Here is a 16,597-nt window from a genome sequence, read left to right on the forward strand (position 1 = left end):
GCCAAACACAGTAACAACAAAGTCTCCAATGGAGACGTTACTGGGCCTGCTCGAGCAAATCGACGATCAACGGGAGGGCCTTTACCTTGAGCAAAAATTTATCATGATGAGATTACATCTACATCATTTGCTACAGAAAATCTATTATTGTATTGTGATTGTTTTAACTTTAGTTTTTAGATATCTGTAAATATGTCCTCAGCTGATAAAAGTTAAATGCTCTAAACAAGAATCAACTTTATGCCAGTGGTTCCCAAGCATCCGCATATTGGAACAAGCTAGGGGAACTTCGGAAATCCTGAGGCTTTTGTCTCCTTCCCATGAACCCCACAACCTCAAAATTGGTCTGAAATTTGCTTTGAATATCAGAAGTTTTTAAAAGTTACCCAGATCATCTAATATATAATGCAAATTTAGATCTTCTGAGAGATTTTCACATTATTGAACTTAGGAGTAATTTACTTAGTTAACTTTCGTTTGAAATTGTAAGTGGATGAACTCTGAACTCATAAGAATTTGTGTGCTTCTGCTGAGGGTAGACTGTCGACCAAGCATGATTGCCACTCAATGCCTCTTTTGCTGACCATGGCACTCAAAAGGAGAGAGAGGGAAATGCCCTGCCACAGAGGCAGGGTGGGATAGGGGCTGGGGGGGAGGGAATGCTGGGATCCGAGGTGGTGGGAAATGCGCACTGGTGGAGGGATGGGTGTTTGATCATTGTATAATCGAAACCCAAGCACAAAAATGTGTAAGTCTACAACTGTACCTCATGGTGCCTCACTATTAAAAAATAAATTAATTAATTAATTAATTAATTAAAAAAAAAGAATTTGTGTGCTTCTGTGTATGCTGGAGTGATAGCACAGCGATAGGGCGTTTGCCTTGCACGCAGCCAGCCTGGCCCAGCTGGGTTTGATTCTTCCGCCCCTCTCAGAGAGCCCAGCAAGATACCGAGAGTATCGTGCCCGCACAGCAAACCCTGGCAAGCTACCTGTGACGTATTCGATATGCCAAACACAGTAACAACAAGTCTTACAATGGAGATGTTACTGGGCCCGCTCGAGCAAATTGATGAACAACGGGAGGACAGTGACAGTGTATATTTTGTGGAAGGGGGAAAACAAATATTTTTCCAGTTTGATTAATGATACCATAGAATGTTATCAGAGTTAAGGCAATTAAAATGATATGATAAAGTGCTGCATAAATAATACATTGTCTGCCGCCTCGAGTGCTATCATCTATATAATACCACAGGAATTAGTAATGGAAAACAGAACTAGTTACTCAGCTTTTTTCTTTTTATCATCTTTCATCATTTCCCCAAAGAGAAAAATATGTACTGCATATGGAGTAAGAACATTTTTATTAGTTAGTGGGAGTAAAAAAGGCAATTTGCTATGATGCACAGAGTTAAATAATGTTATATTTTATTTATAAATCGCCAGATTTTCCCAATCAAGTAATAACAAGTAATAACTACTGCTGATTAGTTTGGGTATCACCCAAATCAATACCTTGGGAAGGAAATGAAGTGAGTTACTCAGCATTCAAAGATGTCTCAATTGTCAGATTTCATTTTTAAGATAGAGTGAACCCAATGGAATTGTACTATTGCCAGTTGGCAAGTTCATAAATGAGTTGCCCATTTCTAAGAATGAAGTTCAGATGGCTGAAATATTATCTGATATTTCTCTAAAACCTCCAGTGAATTTCATCACACTGGCGTACACCACTGGCGAAATAAGATAGAGCATCCTCATACATGCTTAGGAAAGCTTTTCAGAAATTATCAAGTGTCTTGCAGGAGAGATTATAATCTCTGTGGTGGCACCTAGGCAGATCGAAGTTGGATACATCAGAGAATGTTAAGGATATCTGGTAGAAACTGGTGAATGGATTAAGGATATGAAAAAGCAACAATCTATGGGTTTTAATTAGTTCTTTTAAGTGTTATCATCACAATGGCTAGTGTTGTTTTGAAATTATGGCTACTGGTTGTTTTGAAATTAGAGGATAGTTTTGGAATCAGAGGGAAATCATATGTTGTTATTTCTTGTTGACAGAAATAGAAGCACGGAGTCATAGAAGTATAGTGAGACATACAAACTGTCTCTCAGTATTTTATTTTTTTAAAGACATAGAGATTGCACAGGAGTTAAGGAGCTTGCCTTGCAGTCACCCACCCTGTTTTTACCCTGGACCCAGATGTAGTTCTCCACCACTGATAGGAGGGAACTCTGAGAACAGAACTAGGAGTACCCCTGAATGCCAATAGATGTGCCCCCAAACCTTTAATAATAATAATAATAATAATAATAATAATATATAGCAGGGGAAAATTGTCATGGACAAATTTAGTTTAGTAACTTCTTTAAATATGTTGATTTTGTAGTGGCCTCAGAAATGTCAGGCATGTGTCCCTGAATGCGACTAGTGCAACCAATATTCATTCCAATATTCGGAGGATGGTTGAAGAATCAGAGCAATTGGCCAAAGATGCACTCAGGAGTGTGACTCAGGCAAACCTGGTAAGAAATGACCTGTGGCTGTTTTTATTACCTTCCTTTTCAAAGTTTATAAAACTTATCAGATAATTTTTCATCTCTTAAAGTCATAAAAACTTCATTTTAAAAACTCGGAACTAGTTATGTAAAGAAGAAGCACTCACAATTTACTAGACAAAAATAATCCTGTTATGGCCAAAGAGATAGTAGAGTGGGTCTGGCACTTGTCGTAAACGTGGTCAACCCACCTTCTATATCCCCACCATTACAAATGGTCCCCTAAGCACTACCAGGAGTGATTCTTGAGCAGAGATCCAGAGTAAGCTCAGCCAGGTGTGGTTTGAAATCCCAAAGAACAACAAACAAAATGATTATGTTTATTTTGTTCAACTTAATTTTGAAACTGAAAAAATTATACTGGTATAATCTGAACTATTATCCTCATTTTTAATTATCTGAGCACACAAACACATTTAACAAAATGATTATGCTACTTAATCTCTAGGTGAAACCTCTTTTTGAATTCATAGTGAAAATCGTTACCTAATGGCTGATTTTGTCTTTGCATATTTAAAAATGGTTTATGTTTTGTTTCCTCAGCCATAAATTTGCGCATTTACATTGGGCATTTAGATACTAAGTTAGGACCATCTAAGATGGCTTGTTGTCCTTCAGGGTCTTCCTGGTTTGGTGGTTGACTAGGGGTTTTTCCAATGGAGCAACTTCCTCCACCTCTGGCATGGTTTTATCCTGCCTTTCAGTCAAAGGTTCGAATTCTTCTGTTTTTCAGTTCTCAGAATCCTTTGCTTCTAAAGGGAAAGCGGCTCTCCAGCACAGTTCCACATTTCTCAGAGAAGGCAACAGCTTGAGTAAGAAGCATCAAGGTCAGTTTCAAACTTTGGCTGTAATTGATCAGCTGATAGAACTGAACATATTGCTGGACCTCTTGCAAGAATGCCCTCCCTTCATTGGACAATTGGAAGCTTACTATGTCTTTCTAATTCTATTATTTATTCTAATTTCCTAATAAACACTTTGAAGATCTGTAGAAGTTCATGAGTTCCCATAAATCTTGAGTGTTTATTAGAATACTTTGATTATTCATCAGTTTCTTCTCTAACCACCACCCATTGTTTCAAAGTCTTTTGAACATTTGCATTCTTTATGTTACTTAGCCCTTTTTATTGGGCTAATATTATGTTCTCATGAAATGTTTATTGAATTAGGTCATAGATGGTTATTAGTTTTTTTTTTTTTCAAAAAATCCCTATGTAATTTTTTCTTAAGGTTTCAGTGAACAATTATTTGGCAATGTAATTGTTACCCAATGAGTCTAGCACAAAATGGCATCGGGATAGAAATGTGATGTATAGGAGAAGCCATATAGGCATAAAGGCTCTCAGATGTATAAAGGTAAAGGCCCTCCCGTTGATCGTCGATTTGCTCAAGCGGGCCCAGTAACGTCTCCATTGGAGACTGTGTTGTTACTGTGTTTGGCATATCGAATACTCTCGGTAGCTTGCCGGGCTCTCCGAGAGGGGCGGAGGAATCGAACTCGAGTCGGCCATGTTGGCCGCTTGTAAGGCGAACGCCCTACCGCTGTGCTATCGCTCAGATGTATAGTATGTTGTATACCCTAATATCTTCTGTCAGAGAAAGAAGGAAAGTGCCTGCAATAGAGGCAGGCTTGGGGGGGGGGGGGGGGCAGTGGGAAGGAAGCTGTGGAATTGGTGATGGGAAATATGCATGGAATGGGTATTGGAACACTGTGTGACTGAAACCTGATCATGATCAGCTTTGTAACTCTGTATCTCATGGTTAGTCAGATTTTTTTTAAAATCTCCCTAATATATTCTGTCATATCACAGAGGTAGGGCGTTCGCCTTACAAGCGGCCAACATAGCCGACCCGAGTTCGATTCCTCCGCCCCTCTCGGAGAGCCCGGCAAGCTACCGAGAGTATTCGATATGCCAGACACAGTAACAACAAAGTCTCCAATGGAGACGTTACTGGGCCCGCTCGAGCAAATCGACGATCAACGGGAGGGCCTTTACCTTTAGGCCTTTACCTTTCCTGAGGAGTAAATTGTGGCCCATAAAAAAACCCTCATACTCCTTTCACACTACTTCAGATATATTCAAGACTAGATCCTTCCACAGAAGCCAGAACCAAACATTTTTTTTGTTTCTCTGTGAATGACACAATTTAAAATTTATGTTGTCATCTCACAGTGTAGAAAATGCATAATGCACAACCATAAAGCACTAAACAAAAAACCTTAGCATCAGTATTGATGAGTTGTGGTTTCACTTTACACAACTAATGATGTTTCACAAACCATGAAATACTAAACTTCCTAGCAATTATACATTTTGGCAGAATCACTGTGTCCATCAAGAATTTTATCACTAATTTATTTTTAGCTGTGTGTTCAGAATCCAAAAGTGAGTGTGTATTAGGAACACAAATTTATGGGTGAGAGCTTTGATCCAGCAGCTTGGATCATACTTAACGGAGATTAAGTTTGTGACTCTTGGGCCTCAGAAGGGAAGGCAATCTTTCTAGGGAAGCAGGTGGGAAACTGCAGGGGAGATTCCCAGACAGAAGGACACGTGTGGGGTTTTGAAAGCCAGAGGAGAAAGAGGGCTCAGACTTAGGTGTAAATAGGAAAGTATGTCTAGTCAGCCTGAATGATTTTTCGGTTTATAGCTTGCCAGGCTTTGCCATGCGGGCGAGATACTCTTGGTAGCTTGCCAGCTCTCTGAGAGGGGTGGAGGAATCGAACTTGGGTTGGCCATGTGGGCCACGTGTAAGGCAAACACCCTACCCGCTGTGCTATCTCTCCTGAATGATTTAAATACAATTTATAATTTCATCTTTAAATTTCAATCACACTGGACATACAACTGAAAGAAAAATGTTAGTGGAAAAGTAATAAAAGTAGGTAAACAATCAAGCATGTTTAAAGCATAAAATTCCTAGTGAGTGCTACTAAGGTCATCCAGGGAAAACTTTCAGTACTGGGCAACTTTCAGTACTGGGCAGGGAGTGATGGGGCAGTGTATGTGTGTGTGTGTGTGTGTGTGTGTGTGTGTGTGTGTGTGTGTGTGTGTATGCATGTTCGCTTGCACTCGCGTGCACAGGGTATATCTATAGCTATTAATTCTATTGATGGGTTCATGAATAATTGAGAGCCATTGCTTAGGTTGCAACTAATAGCAACGAATGCTTCCCCCCACTACCCCAAATAGGTATCACATTGAAACTGAATGAATTGAAAAATACGGCAAACAGATTTCAAGAGAATGCTGATCAAGTTACTAGGCAGACCAATGAATCACTCTTGATGCTCAGAGCAATTCCTGAAGGTAAGTGGAAAGGGAATTCTTGATTTAATTAATGTCTTCTTACTGCAGAACTATTACACATGAGAAGAAGAAAGCCCTGCCTGGCGCCAGATAAAGAGCCCTCATTCGAAATGAGATAAAGATGGATAGTTTTGAACTTGCAGAGGAGTATAACTTGAAAGTGAACTTCACTATTTTTTAAAGAACTTAATAATGCTAGAATTATGCCTTCAAAAACAAAAGCCTTGAGCAGTACAGCAGGTAGGGTGCTTGCCTGTACACAGAGATTCCAGATTCAGTCTTTAGTACCCCATGTGGTCTCCTGAGTCCTACCAGGAGTGATCCCTGATTGCAGAGCTAGAAATAAGCCCTGAGAGCCACTCAGTGTGCTCCCCCCCAAAAAAGCCTTATGATGCCACATTAATTGCTTTCTCTTCACATGGGCTTGACATATTCCTTAGATAAAAGAAAAAAAGAAGAAAAGTAAATAGGAAGAAAAGAAGGAAGAGAAGGAGGGAACGAGGGAGGGAACTAGGGAGGGAGGGAGGGAGGGAGGGAGGGAGGGAGAAAGGAAGGAAAGAAGGAAGGAAGGAAGGAAGGAAGGAAGGAAGCAAGGAAGGAAGGAAGAATTCAAAGAAGTTAGTGAAAAGCTGAATGAGAAACCCATTTCCACTTGAATGGGAAATGCTAGATTCATCGAACATGTGGAGAATTAAGCAATTCTTGTTTTGTAATCTTGCTTCATGAGGTAGTAATGCAGTCTAAAAGAGATTCATGGGAGCCGAGGATATGGCTCAAGTGATACCTGACATGTGTGAGGCCCTGAGGTTGATCCCTGGCCTCTCACAAACCCTGGGCACCACCAAATGTCTCCAAAAATGGACTCATGGATCATTTTAATATTGATGTTTTGGAATTGTATATTATTTATGATTATAAGTAGGATAGGAATTTTAAAGGGTAATAGGAAGGAATTGTGATGCAATCCTTTATTTACATTCTCACATCCTTCTTTTTCTCCTGCTATTTTAATTTTTATGTTTTTTCTCCTATTATTTAAAAACAAGGTTTACAAGAAGCACAAACTCATCTCCAAAGTCTGTCTGCTGCTTCACTGTGTCAGCATCAAAATGATCATTTTAGGGAGCTGGACATTAAACACATTCTTACCTTAAATCATTGGAGCATTTTTTTTTGATGAGGAATGCCTTCCTCAGTGATGCTTGAGGGACTGTGTGGTGCCAGGAAATGAACCCAGGGCTCCCTCATCCAAACCAGGCACTTCAGCCTTTTAAGCCATCTTCCTGTCCCCATTTCTTTTATTATAATGGACACATAATGTATTGTTTTTCATCAGATTTACATCAAGTTTTCCAGAGGGGTAAAAAGAATACATATTCTCTCTTAATCAGTATAGTTCTTTTCTAGTGTAAATACTTTTCCCATTATGATTAAACATTCTAAAAATTAATAGTAGCGCTTTTTGAACGCCATCACCCTGTAGAGCTAGAACAGGGTTTAGCACTTGTCATTCACATGGCCAACCCAGGTTTGATCCCCAGCACCACGTACTGTTTCCTGAGCACTGCCGGGAGTGAGCCTTGAACACAGCCAGGAGTTAGCCCTAAGCACTACTGGGTATAGCTCCCTAAAAACAAGAATAAATAAAAATTAATTAAAAGTTATCACTCCAATTTTCTCAAATATCTGAATTCCATCTTAAACTCTCATGAATATTGAGTCTTTATTTTGCTGTTATTTCTCATAGTCAGTTAATGTGGTTGAAAATTTAGCATAGGACACATCTATCTCAAATACAAATTTGATTTTCAAACCTTCTTATCCAAACATGAAATGATTTGTAGAAGGCACTTAATGAAACTGAGAGTGATGAGATGAGAGTGAATAAAGAAATTTAGTTCGTTCACATAGAGGATGCAGAGCACTTCGTGATTAGTAGTTGCCTTTGTGATCTCATTATGTATTGAAATCATATTTCAGTGCTAATTAGTGCTTCCAAAATTACTGCAGTCATCCCTAAAGGGGAACCATGATGCGTAACTTAAGCTCCTTCATATTGCCATTAAAAATAAAAGGCGGAGCTAGAGTGATAGTAGAGTGGGGAGGGTGTTTGCCTTGCACATACTGACCCGGGTTCAATCTCTGGCATCCCATATGGTCCACTGAGCATCACCAGGAGTAATTCCTGAGTGCAGAGCCAGAGGTAATTACAACCAGGTGTGACCCAAAAAGCCAAAAACTAAAAAAAATTAAAATTATGAGAAGAGGCAGAACAAGTCTCCAGGGCTCTGCCATCAATCAATCAATCAATCAATCAATAAACAGCCCCCTTTTGAGTTCAAGCATCTATAAGAAATACTGTTTCATTTTTCTGTGCATAGCTGAGTTATGGTGGTTTAATGGCTTTCTGTGTGTGTAATGCCAGAAGCACACCTGTATTTGCATGTATTTCAGGTGCCTGGACCAGGGGAAGCAAAGTCAGAGAAATGGCCACATCTGCAAATCGGAGTGCGAAGAACACGCTGAAGGGCGTCGTGGGACTGAGCCAGAAGCTGCTGAACACGTCGACTGGCCTGTCTGGGCTCAACGCCAGCTTACAAGTCGCCAGGCAGCTTCTGCAGGACTCCTCTGAGACCAGTGCGTCGGGGTCTCCCTTCTCATAAGAAAGTGGGATTTTGTGATTTTGAGAAAATATATTTATTTCTTATTGAATCACTGTGATTTACAAAGTTACAACAATATTTGTGACTGAGTTTCAGACTTAAAGTACTCCAACACCAGCCTCTTCACCAGTGTCCAATACACTCTGCCAAGGTCCCAGTTTCCCTCCAGCACCCCAGCCTGCCTTTGTGGCAGGCATATTTCCCCTCCACATTACCCCAGTATTTCCTTCTTTAGTTGGACCCTGTCCTTCCCACATATATTCTTGACTGGGAACAACTGTACAGGTGATTAGAGGCTGCCCCCAAAGCCTCCATCTCTCTCAGAGAGCCCGGCAAGCTACCCAAAGTATCTCGCCCGCACAGCAGAGCCTGGCAAGGTACCCGTGGCATACTCAATATGCCAAAAACAGTAAAATGATGGTCCTCATTCCCCTGACCCTGAAAGAGCCCCCAATATGCCATCGGACTACACTAGCACGTGACAGGGATGAATGGAGACGTTACTGGCGCCCGCTCGAACAAATTGATGAACAAAAGGGTGATAGTGATAGTGATAGTTATAGTTCTCCCACCGCTATGCCCTCGCCCTAGTGCCAAATCTTCATAGAGGATCAGTTCTCCTGCTCTTAAATTCTATTAATTTTGGACATTTGCTATCCTCCTTGGAATTTTCTTTATATCCCACATATGAAAGAGTCTCCCTCTGACTGATTTCACTCAATATGATACTCTTAAGCTTCTCAAGTGTGTGATGGTTCCTTGTTTATAAGAAACTGTCACTCCCACTATTCTCCCGTTGTTCATCGATTTGCTTGAGTGGGCCCAGTAACATTGTGAGACTTGTTACTGTGTTTGGCATATAGAATACATCATGGGTAGCTCGCCAGGCTTTGCCGTGTGGGCGAGATACTCTTGGTAGCTTGCCGGGCTTCCTTCCAAATACGACTGAACTGATATCTGGATTTACTTGATCTTAAACAGAAAGAGAAGGACCGTGGGCAATGCATGTAAATATATTTTCATAGATTTGCCTAAATCTCAAGGGTTTGGATATTATATGCTCTACTTTACTCAGTCACAAGCAATTCAGTGTTTCTTCCCGTGACTCCTGACTCTGCCACCACCCTGTGCTCCTTCCCTCCTGTTAGCTTTGTTAGCTGGAAGAAAAGTCAAAGACGCCGAAACACAAGCCAACTTGTTATTTGACCGGTTGAAGCCCTTGAAGATCTTAGAAGAGAACCTGAGCAGAAACCTATCAGAAATCAAACTGCTGATCAGCCAGGCCAGGAAACAAGCCGCTTCTGTGAGTTGGGCCCTGGTCTCTCAGTAACAACTAGCACTTCCATAACTAAAGGTGGGCCGTTCCAGTCCTAGCCATATCAGAAATAGCTTTCTGTCACACCAAAGGCCCAGAATCCTGAGTCCTGACCCCGATCTCAGTAATCTCACATTATTTGCACCTTTGCTCATGTCTCTATATAGACTTGTACTGTTTTAAAATATACGTATGCTTAATTCTGTTTAATTAATCTCACTTTCTTTGATTTCTGCCTTTATTCAATCTGTTTCAAAATGTCACTAGGATCCTAGGAGATAGCTCAAAGGCATGGAGCACATGCCTTACATTCTCAAGACCCTAGGTTCAATCCCCAGCACCTCATAGGCCCCCAGAGGTGTCCTCAAGTACCACCCCGAACTGCACTGTCATATCTGCACCACTGGACCCCATGTCATTGAGAAATGTCCTCTGGGCCCCCAAACACTGCTGGAGGCCCCTGTTGAACAAACAGTCAGCAAAGTATCTCAATATCTTTATGGAGATTTATAATTTAGCATAGATTCATGATCATTAGATAGTTTAAGATCATATTAAATATTAAAGTGGCACCTTAAGTTTTATTGGTTGCATATGGGAATGAAATAAGTAACAATAAAATTAATTTACTTTAGTAAATTATTCACATCATTTTACCAACTTAATTTTAATAACCCAGTGTTTTTCAGAATATTCAAATATCATGTCCCTCTTCCTTAGAGTCTGAGAAGACAGTTTTTCTATGTGCAAATCCATGTCTCTAAGCGCATGAAATAAATGCCGTCCAGAGAAGCTCTCAAACTTGAGAACATGTCCTGAGATCCCCTGTAGCGCATGGCTTGTGTTTGAAAAAAGGAATGTCAGGAAATAAGGCTTTTGCAATGCTATGCAACTACTATGCTTCTGTGGATCTGAAGAGGATAAAGGTCACTTCAGATATATATTTATCCACTTGAAACTTTCTAGCCAAGGAAAAAGATTTCTGGGTATTTTGCCTTCCCAGTTCACAGTCACCTCCCGTTGGAAAAGACTCAAGTTGAACATGTGCTCTGGCTTCTGTCCACTTTCGTTACAGTCACTAAATAAACCCAAACCCTGGAAATGGTTCCACTTGTTCTAGTTAGTATAAAATTAACTATCTTTAAGTTTAATATACGAAATATTTACACATAATTATCAAATCATTATGTAGTGAGTTCATTAATGTCTGTATAAGCAGTTGTTGAATAAAAAAAAAGTTATAGCTTTATTTGTTTAAGGAATGATCAGATACCCTCTGTGTCAGGTGTGAAAACTTCAAGGTAATTGGATAAGCTTCTTTTCATATGGAGGTTACATCTCAAGTGAAAGAGACAATCTTCTATATAAAATGCTCTTAAAACCCTGACTGACTTTTCCATATTTAAATATTCCACCAAATAAGGACCACTTTATGAAACACAAGGCATTGTGTATTATCAAGAGAGGAAGCCCTCCTAGCAGTGAAAATCCATTATGGAAAAGCACTCTGGAACTCCTGGCTTGCTACCAGTGTGTGTCACTAAATGACTGGAACATTTCCTTTTTCCTCTTACAGATTAAAGTCGCTGTGTCTGCAGACAGAGATTGCATCCGGGCCTACCAGCCTCATATATCCTCTACTAACTACAATTCCATAACACTAACTGTTAAGACAAGTGAACCTGACAACCTTCTCTTTTACCTTGGAAGCAGCATCAGTGTGAGTGTGGGAATGCAGAAAGCAACGAGTCTCTTAAAATGTGTATATAGATGCTTTCTTGATGGGACTATTACATATATATTCATATATATATATATATACATACATACATACACACATTAGGCTTTAGTAAAATCACTAATTCATTCAAGAGAACTTGTTTTTTTCTTTGTTAAACTGATAGTGTTAGATTAAAAATAAGCTACAAAGTTGAAGGCCTGCAAATAATGCAATACTTGTGGCAGGTGCTGCCTTCGGCCCTCTGCAAGCTGTGTCATTACAACTTTTCTTATTATCCCTGGGACCGTTGAAGCCATTGAGTTTAACTTTGTACTGCCTGTACATCTTGGTGCTTGTTTCCAAGAGTGGAGGTATGAACCCTAAGGGACATAGCAGGATTTCCAAGCTTTACGCCATCTCTTCTACCCAGCAAGATTTCAGTGGTTCCCAGAGGACCAGTCAATCCGAGGATTTAAGGCTTCTGTCATTGCACATTATACATCACACATCCACTTAATGTTTTCTTGGTCTGGGAGAACAGACAAGTTTGTGTGGGAAAACTCCTTCCCTCCTGTTCCCTGTACACTCCTGGTCATCTCCCGATATTATCCTGGGGGAGCTTTTGTGTTTTGTGTATTTGTTTGGGGGCCACAGGGCTTACTCGTGGCTCGCACATAGAAATTACTCCTGACACTACTCAGGGAACGATAGGGGATGCTAGGTATCAAACCCAGATCAGCTGCTTGCAAGGTAAACCCCCTGCGTTGCTGTACTGTCTCTTTTGCTCTCCTGGGGAGCTTCGTGTATGGCATTGTGTAAGAGCAGGCAGGAAGCAGTGGACACTGATGTCTTGTGCTGGCATCTGTCCCCAATATTGCAGATCTTGCTCAGGGAGGGGAGCATTGTTAAGACAAAAGAAAAGTGGTTGAGGAGGTGGTGATTTTGGTTTTTTTTTTTTAAAAGAATAAAGAAAATACTGTAAGAATTTGTTCTTCAGGGACTGGAGAGAGAGGATGGGGATCAAGGACATGCCTGGCATGCAATCACCTGGTTTGATCCCCTGCAACCATGCGTTTCTTAAGCATAATTTGAAGCAGCCCTGGAGGCTTCTAAGCACCATGGGGCGGCCTAGGCAATCCCCGATGCATCAGTGCCTGAGCAGCACTGCAGCCTCAAGTCAAAGGCTCAGCCAGCTGAGAATTACAGCCTGTAGGAGTCCCTAACGCCTCCCCACCCCCACAAATGAGCTTATTCCTTAAAGTGTTGGTAGTCATCAAACTCGCATGAAAACTCATCCCAGCTCCTGTCCTGTGTCCTAGTCTGATTTCCTGGCAGTGGAGATGCGACGAGGAATCGTGGCCTTCCTCTGGGATGTGGGCTCAGGGTCGGCACGGGTGGAATTTCCTGACTTCCGGATAGACGACAACCAATGGCACAGTATTTATGTAACCAGGTAACAGAGAAAGTTCTCTCTTGGCATCTCTCTTCTTAGAACTAGTTTAATAATTACCTGTGTGTAATATAATCTAACAAACTTTGAAATATTTTGGAAGTCAAATTTTATTGAATGATTCCATGGTTCAACTATAGAAATAAGGTATTTGCCTCCTGCTTCAGAAGAATAAGCATTGTAACAAAATTTAACAAATTAGTGAAGAAAAAAGTGAAATTTTGTTACTTTTAAATCCATAGATCTAAATCAGAGACAACCAATGCAATAAACTGTTTTGTTCCCAAAAAGAGGGAGTAGAACACAGCATGGTAGAGACCCATGTGACTAGTAATAGAGCACAGACCAGTGTGAAGAAGACAAAGCTATAAATAGGGAGCAGGTCTGAATATTCACATACAAAGTTCATCCTTTCAAAGCCTCTCCCAAGAGATTTAAGCAGATTTGAGTATGTTTCTTGTTTACTTTTCTATAATTTGTGTAGTTTGTGTTGTTGATATGTTGGGAGTCCGAATGTTTTGTTACTTATAAAATGGGGCAATATTGACAGCAAGTCTGTTTTGGATATAATTTAGTCCATTATTCTTAACTGTTGTAAGCAGGAAAATAACATTATGAAATGTATGTCTTAAGAACTACTCTTTAAGACTTGGGAGAGTAAATTAAGAGTGGGGTGAGCAACATTGGAAGTGGGAAGATCAGATAAGACTGTCCAGGTGGACAGGTAGGGGACATGCAGATGGCAGCTTTGTGTGAGACATATATGTTTAACTAGCACCAAACTGAAACTCTGAAGGTATCCTTTTAATAATTTTTTGTGGCCTTTAGGTTTGGAAATATTGGTTCATTGAGTGTAAAGGAAACAAGTGCATCTCAAAAGCCACCAGCAAAAATAAGCAAATCTCCAGGAGCATCTAATATTCTGGACATAAACAACTCCACACTGATGTTCATTGGAGGACTTGGAGGACAGATCAAGGTAACATCATGCATATTAATTTGCATGTTCATGTGATTGGCTGGTTTTATCTCTCTAATATTAATATGTTTAAATTCTTGAATACATCCTAGGAAGATATAGACTTTTTTGCTTTTATTATTTTAGTTAATGACAGTTCATCTACAGCATTGGATTCATTTTTTTAGAGTAAGGAATCTTAAGCTGTATCATTGAAAAAGAAAGATAATAATTTGTTTTCAATTTGAGTTTCTTTCATAGTGATAAAATAATAATTAATTATTCCACATTCATTTTTGTAATGTTCTGATTCATATTAGACTAATAGTGAGTAATGTTTAAACAAGAGCCCAACACATTAATTTTATTATATCTGTTTCCTCTCACAAAACGAATTTGAGTCCCTTGGAATGGATCAATGCTCTAAAATGAGAGAAAGGGTCTTAGTACCAACAAGGCTGCATCCACTACATTCTCAGTCTTCTTTCTTCTGTAAAATGGGATTCTTTTGTCGTGGCTCTAAGAACTGAGGTGATCATTAAGATTATTTCTGATCATCACTCCTTTTAGAACCCCACTTCATACTTGGAAGGCAATCGAGTCATTTCCAGTGGACCACTTACCTGGATGTTGTTTTTTCAAAATTCAAGTCCATTAATTCGATCTTTCAAGTCCACACATTTCATGCACTCAGAGTTTGTTGCTCTTTGCCATGTATATATGTGTAACATTTCTTTGTTTACATTAGAAGTCCCCTGCCATAAAGGTTACTCATTTTAAAGGCTGCATGAGTGAGGCCTTCTTGAATGGACAGCCAATCGGCCTCTGGAACTATGTGGAAAGAGAGGGGAAGTGCCATGGCTGTTTTGGAAGGTAATATGTGCCTCTGTTTAACACATAACATGCGTTCTGTTCAGATCTGGAAGCTGTGCTAAACAGTAGTTATTGTTCTGGCCCTCTGCATAGATTTCAACCCTTAAAATAGAAGTGCTCTTTTTTCTGAACCTATTGGCTAAAGTCATGTATAATAAAATCAAGAAGCATTATATACATATTCAAATAAACTTTTATATATATAAATTTATTTATTGAATCACTGTGAGAGCAGTTACAAAGTTTTCGGGTTTAAGTCTCAGTCATACATGATGAAACACCTGCCCCTTCACCTGTGCACATTTCCCACAACCAAAAACCCCAGTATACCTCCCCTCCCTTTGTGGCAGATGGTTTCCACATTACTCTCTCTCTACTTTGATTACATTAAATATTTCGACACCAGATCCACCATTATTATTTGGGATTTTACCCCAACACTCACATCTGCCGAAAAGGCAACATTAGACAATTTGTTTTCTGTTGCTGATAATGAATATTCTGAAATCTTTTAATTAAATCTGGAGGGATTTCTGCCAAAAGCCACTAGGTTCAGAGATTTGTTTCTGAGTCTCTGGGATCATGGTTTAAGCCGTTGTTGAGTAGGCAGAGGGCTCGTTCGTGGGTAGTGACTTGGGGTCTCCTTAGGGCAGGGGAGGAAAGGGCCGGCCCCGCCCCCATCCCGTGAGGCCCCGCATATCTCCTCACTGTGGGCCCCCACCAGGCTGTCCATTGGCCTCTGGAAGATGGCAGACCCCGAGCCTCCAGGGGGAACAGGCCATCAAACAAACTTTTATCTCAAAGAGCTATAATCAAATCTTAGGTAGGTTACTTTTTTTTTGTTTTTGTTTTTGTTTTTAAATATCTCCAAAGATGAGAATTTTGTTTGTCTTAATTGTCAATTTTATTTTTCCAGAACTGGGAATTGAAACCAGAGCTTCACATATGTGAGGTGTGCACGTCACTATCAGCCATTTCCCAGGCCCTGTCTCAATTTTTTTTCTTTTTGGGTCACACCTGGAAATGCTCAGGCTATGCACTCAGGGATTACTCCTGGCAGTGCTCAGGGGACCATATGGGATGCTGGGAATCGAACCCAGATCAACTGCATGCAAGGCAAATGCCCCATCTGCTGTACTATTGCTCCAGCCCCTGTCTTATCAATTTTTATAAATAGGTACTTTCCCCCCAAAATTCTATAATTATAGAAATAAAATGTATTTAGAGCATTTTTGTAAAATTTTGCACACTGAAATAGTAGAAGACATTTTTAAATTATAGTTTTATAATTTTTAATAATGTTTCATTGAAATAATGTTATATATATAACACATTACATTAATTTCAGGTGTGCACTATTATAAATAAGCATCTGACATCCTACATTAAGTTCACTACCAAAAGAACTTAATTTCACCAAGCTCAACACCTTTTGCATTATTTTCTAATAAAATATCTGCAACCCCACAAGTATTTAAGTCCCATTTTCTAGCACTTTAGCAATTAAGACAGTATTGCCTTTTCCATTAGAGAGCTGTAACATCTAATATAATTTCTCCATTTAATAGGCTGCTCTGCACAGATATCTATAATTAACAGTGAGCTGTGACAAGATCAGTTGGGAGCAACTCCATTACATTTAGAAACTTGTGGATGAGTTCCCATTTGGTCATTGTTGGGTTTGTTCTATCCCAGGCTCTGTACTGGAATTCTAAGTCTTTTATTTGCAGCTTTCCCTCCCTC

At 39.9% G+C, this 16,597-nt stretch overlaps 1 protein-coding gene across 1 annotated transcript in view; it reads left to right on the forward strand.

Moving 5' to 3' along the window:
* LAMA1 (laminin subunit alpha 1) overlaps positions 1-16,597 on the forward strand; it is a 123,179-nt gene that overhangs the window by 78,411 nt on the left and 28,171 nt on the right. The window contains exons 40-48 of the mRNA XM_056138436.1: positions 2,396-2,531; positions 3,298-3,391; positions 5,759-5,875; positions 8,330-8,512; positions 9,687-9,841; positions 11,430-11,573; positions 12,893-13,026; positions 13,852-14,002; positions 14,730-14,854. Coding sequence (XP_055994411.1) covers positions 2,396-2,531; positions 3,298-3,391; positions 5,759-5,875; positions 8,330-8,512; positions 9,687-9,841; positions 11,430-11,573; positions 12,893-13,026; positions 13,852-14,002; positions 14,730-14,854 — 1,239 coding nt within the window. The remainder of the gene's footprint in view (positions 1-2,395; positions 2,532-3,297; positions 3,392-5,758; positions 5,876-8,329; positions 8,513-9,686; positions 9,842-11,429; positions 11,574-12,892; positions 13,027-13,851; positions 14,003-14,729; positions 14,855-16,597) is intronic.

This window comes from Sorex fumeus, unplaced genomic scaffold (assembly GCF_029834395.1).
Source record: "Sorex fumeus unplaced genomic scaffold, SorFum_2.1 ptg000128l, whole genome shotgun sequence".
In the NCBI taxonomy this organism is placed as follows: domain Eukaryota; kingdom Metazoa; phylum Chordata; class Mammalia; order Eulipotyphla; family Soricidae; genus Sorex; species Sorex fumeus.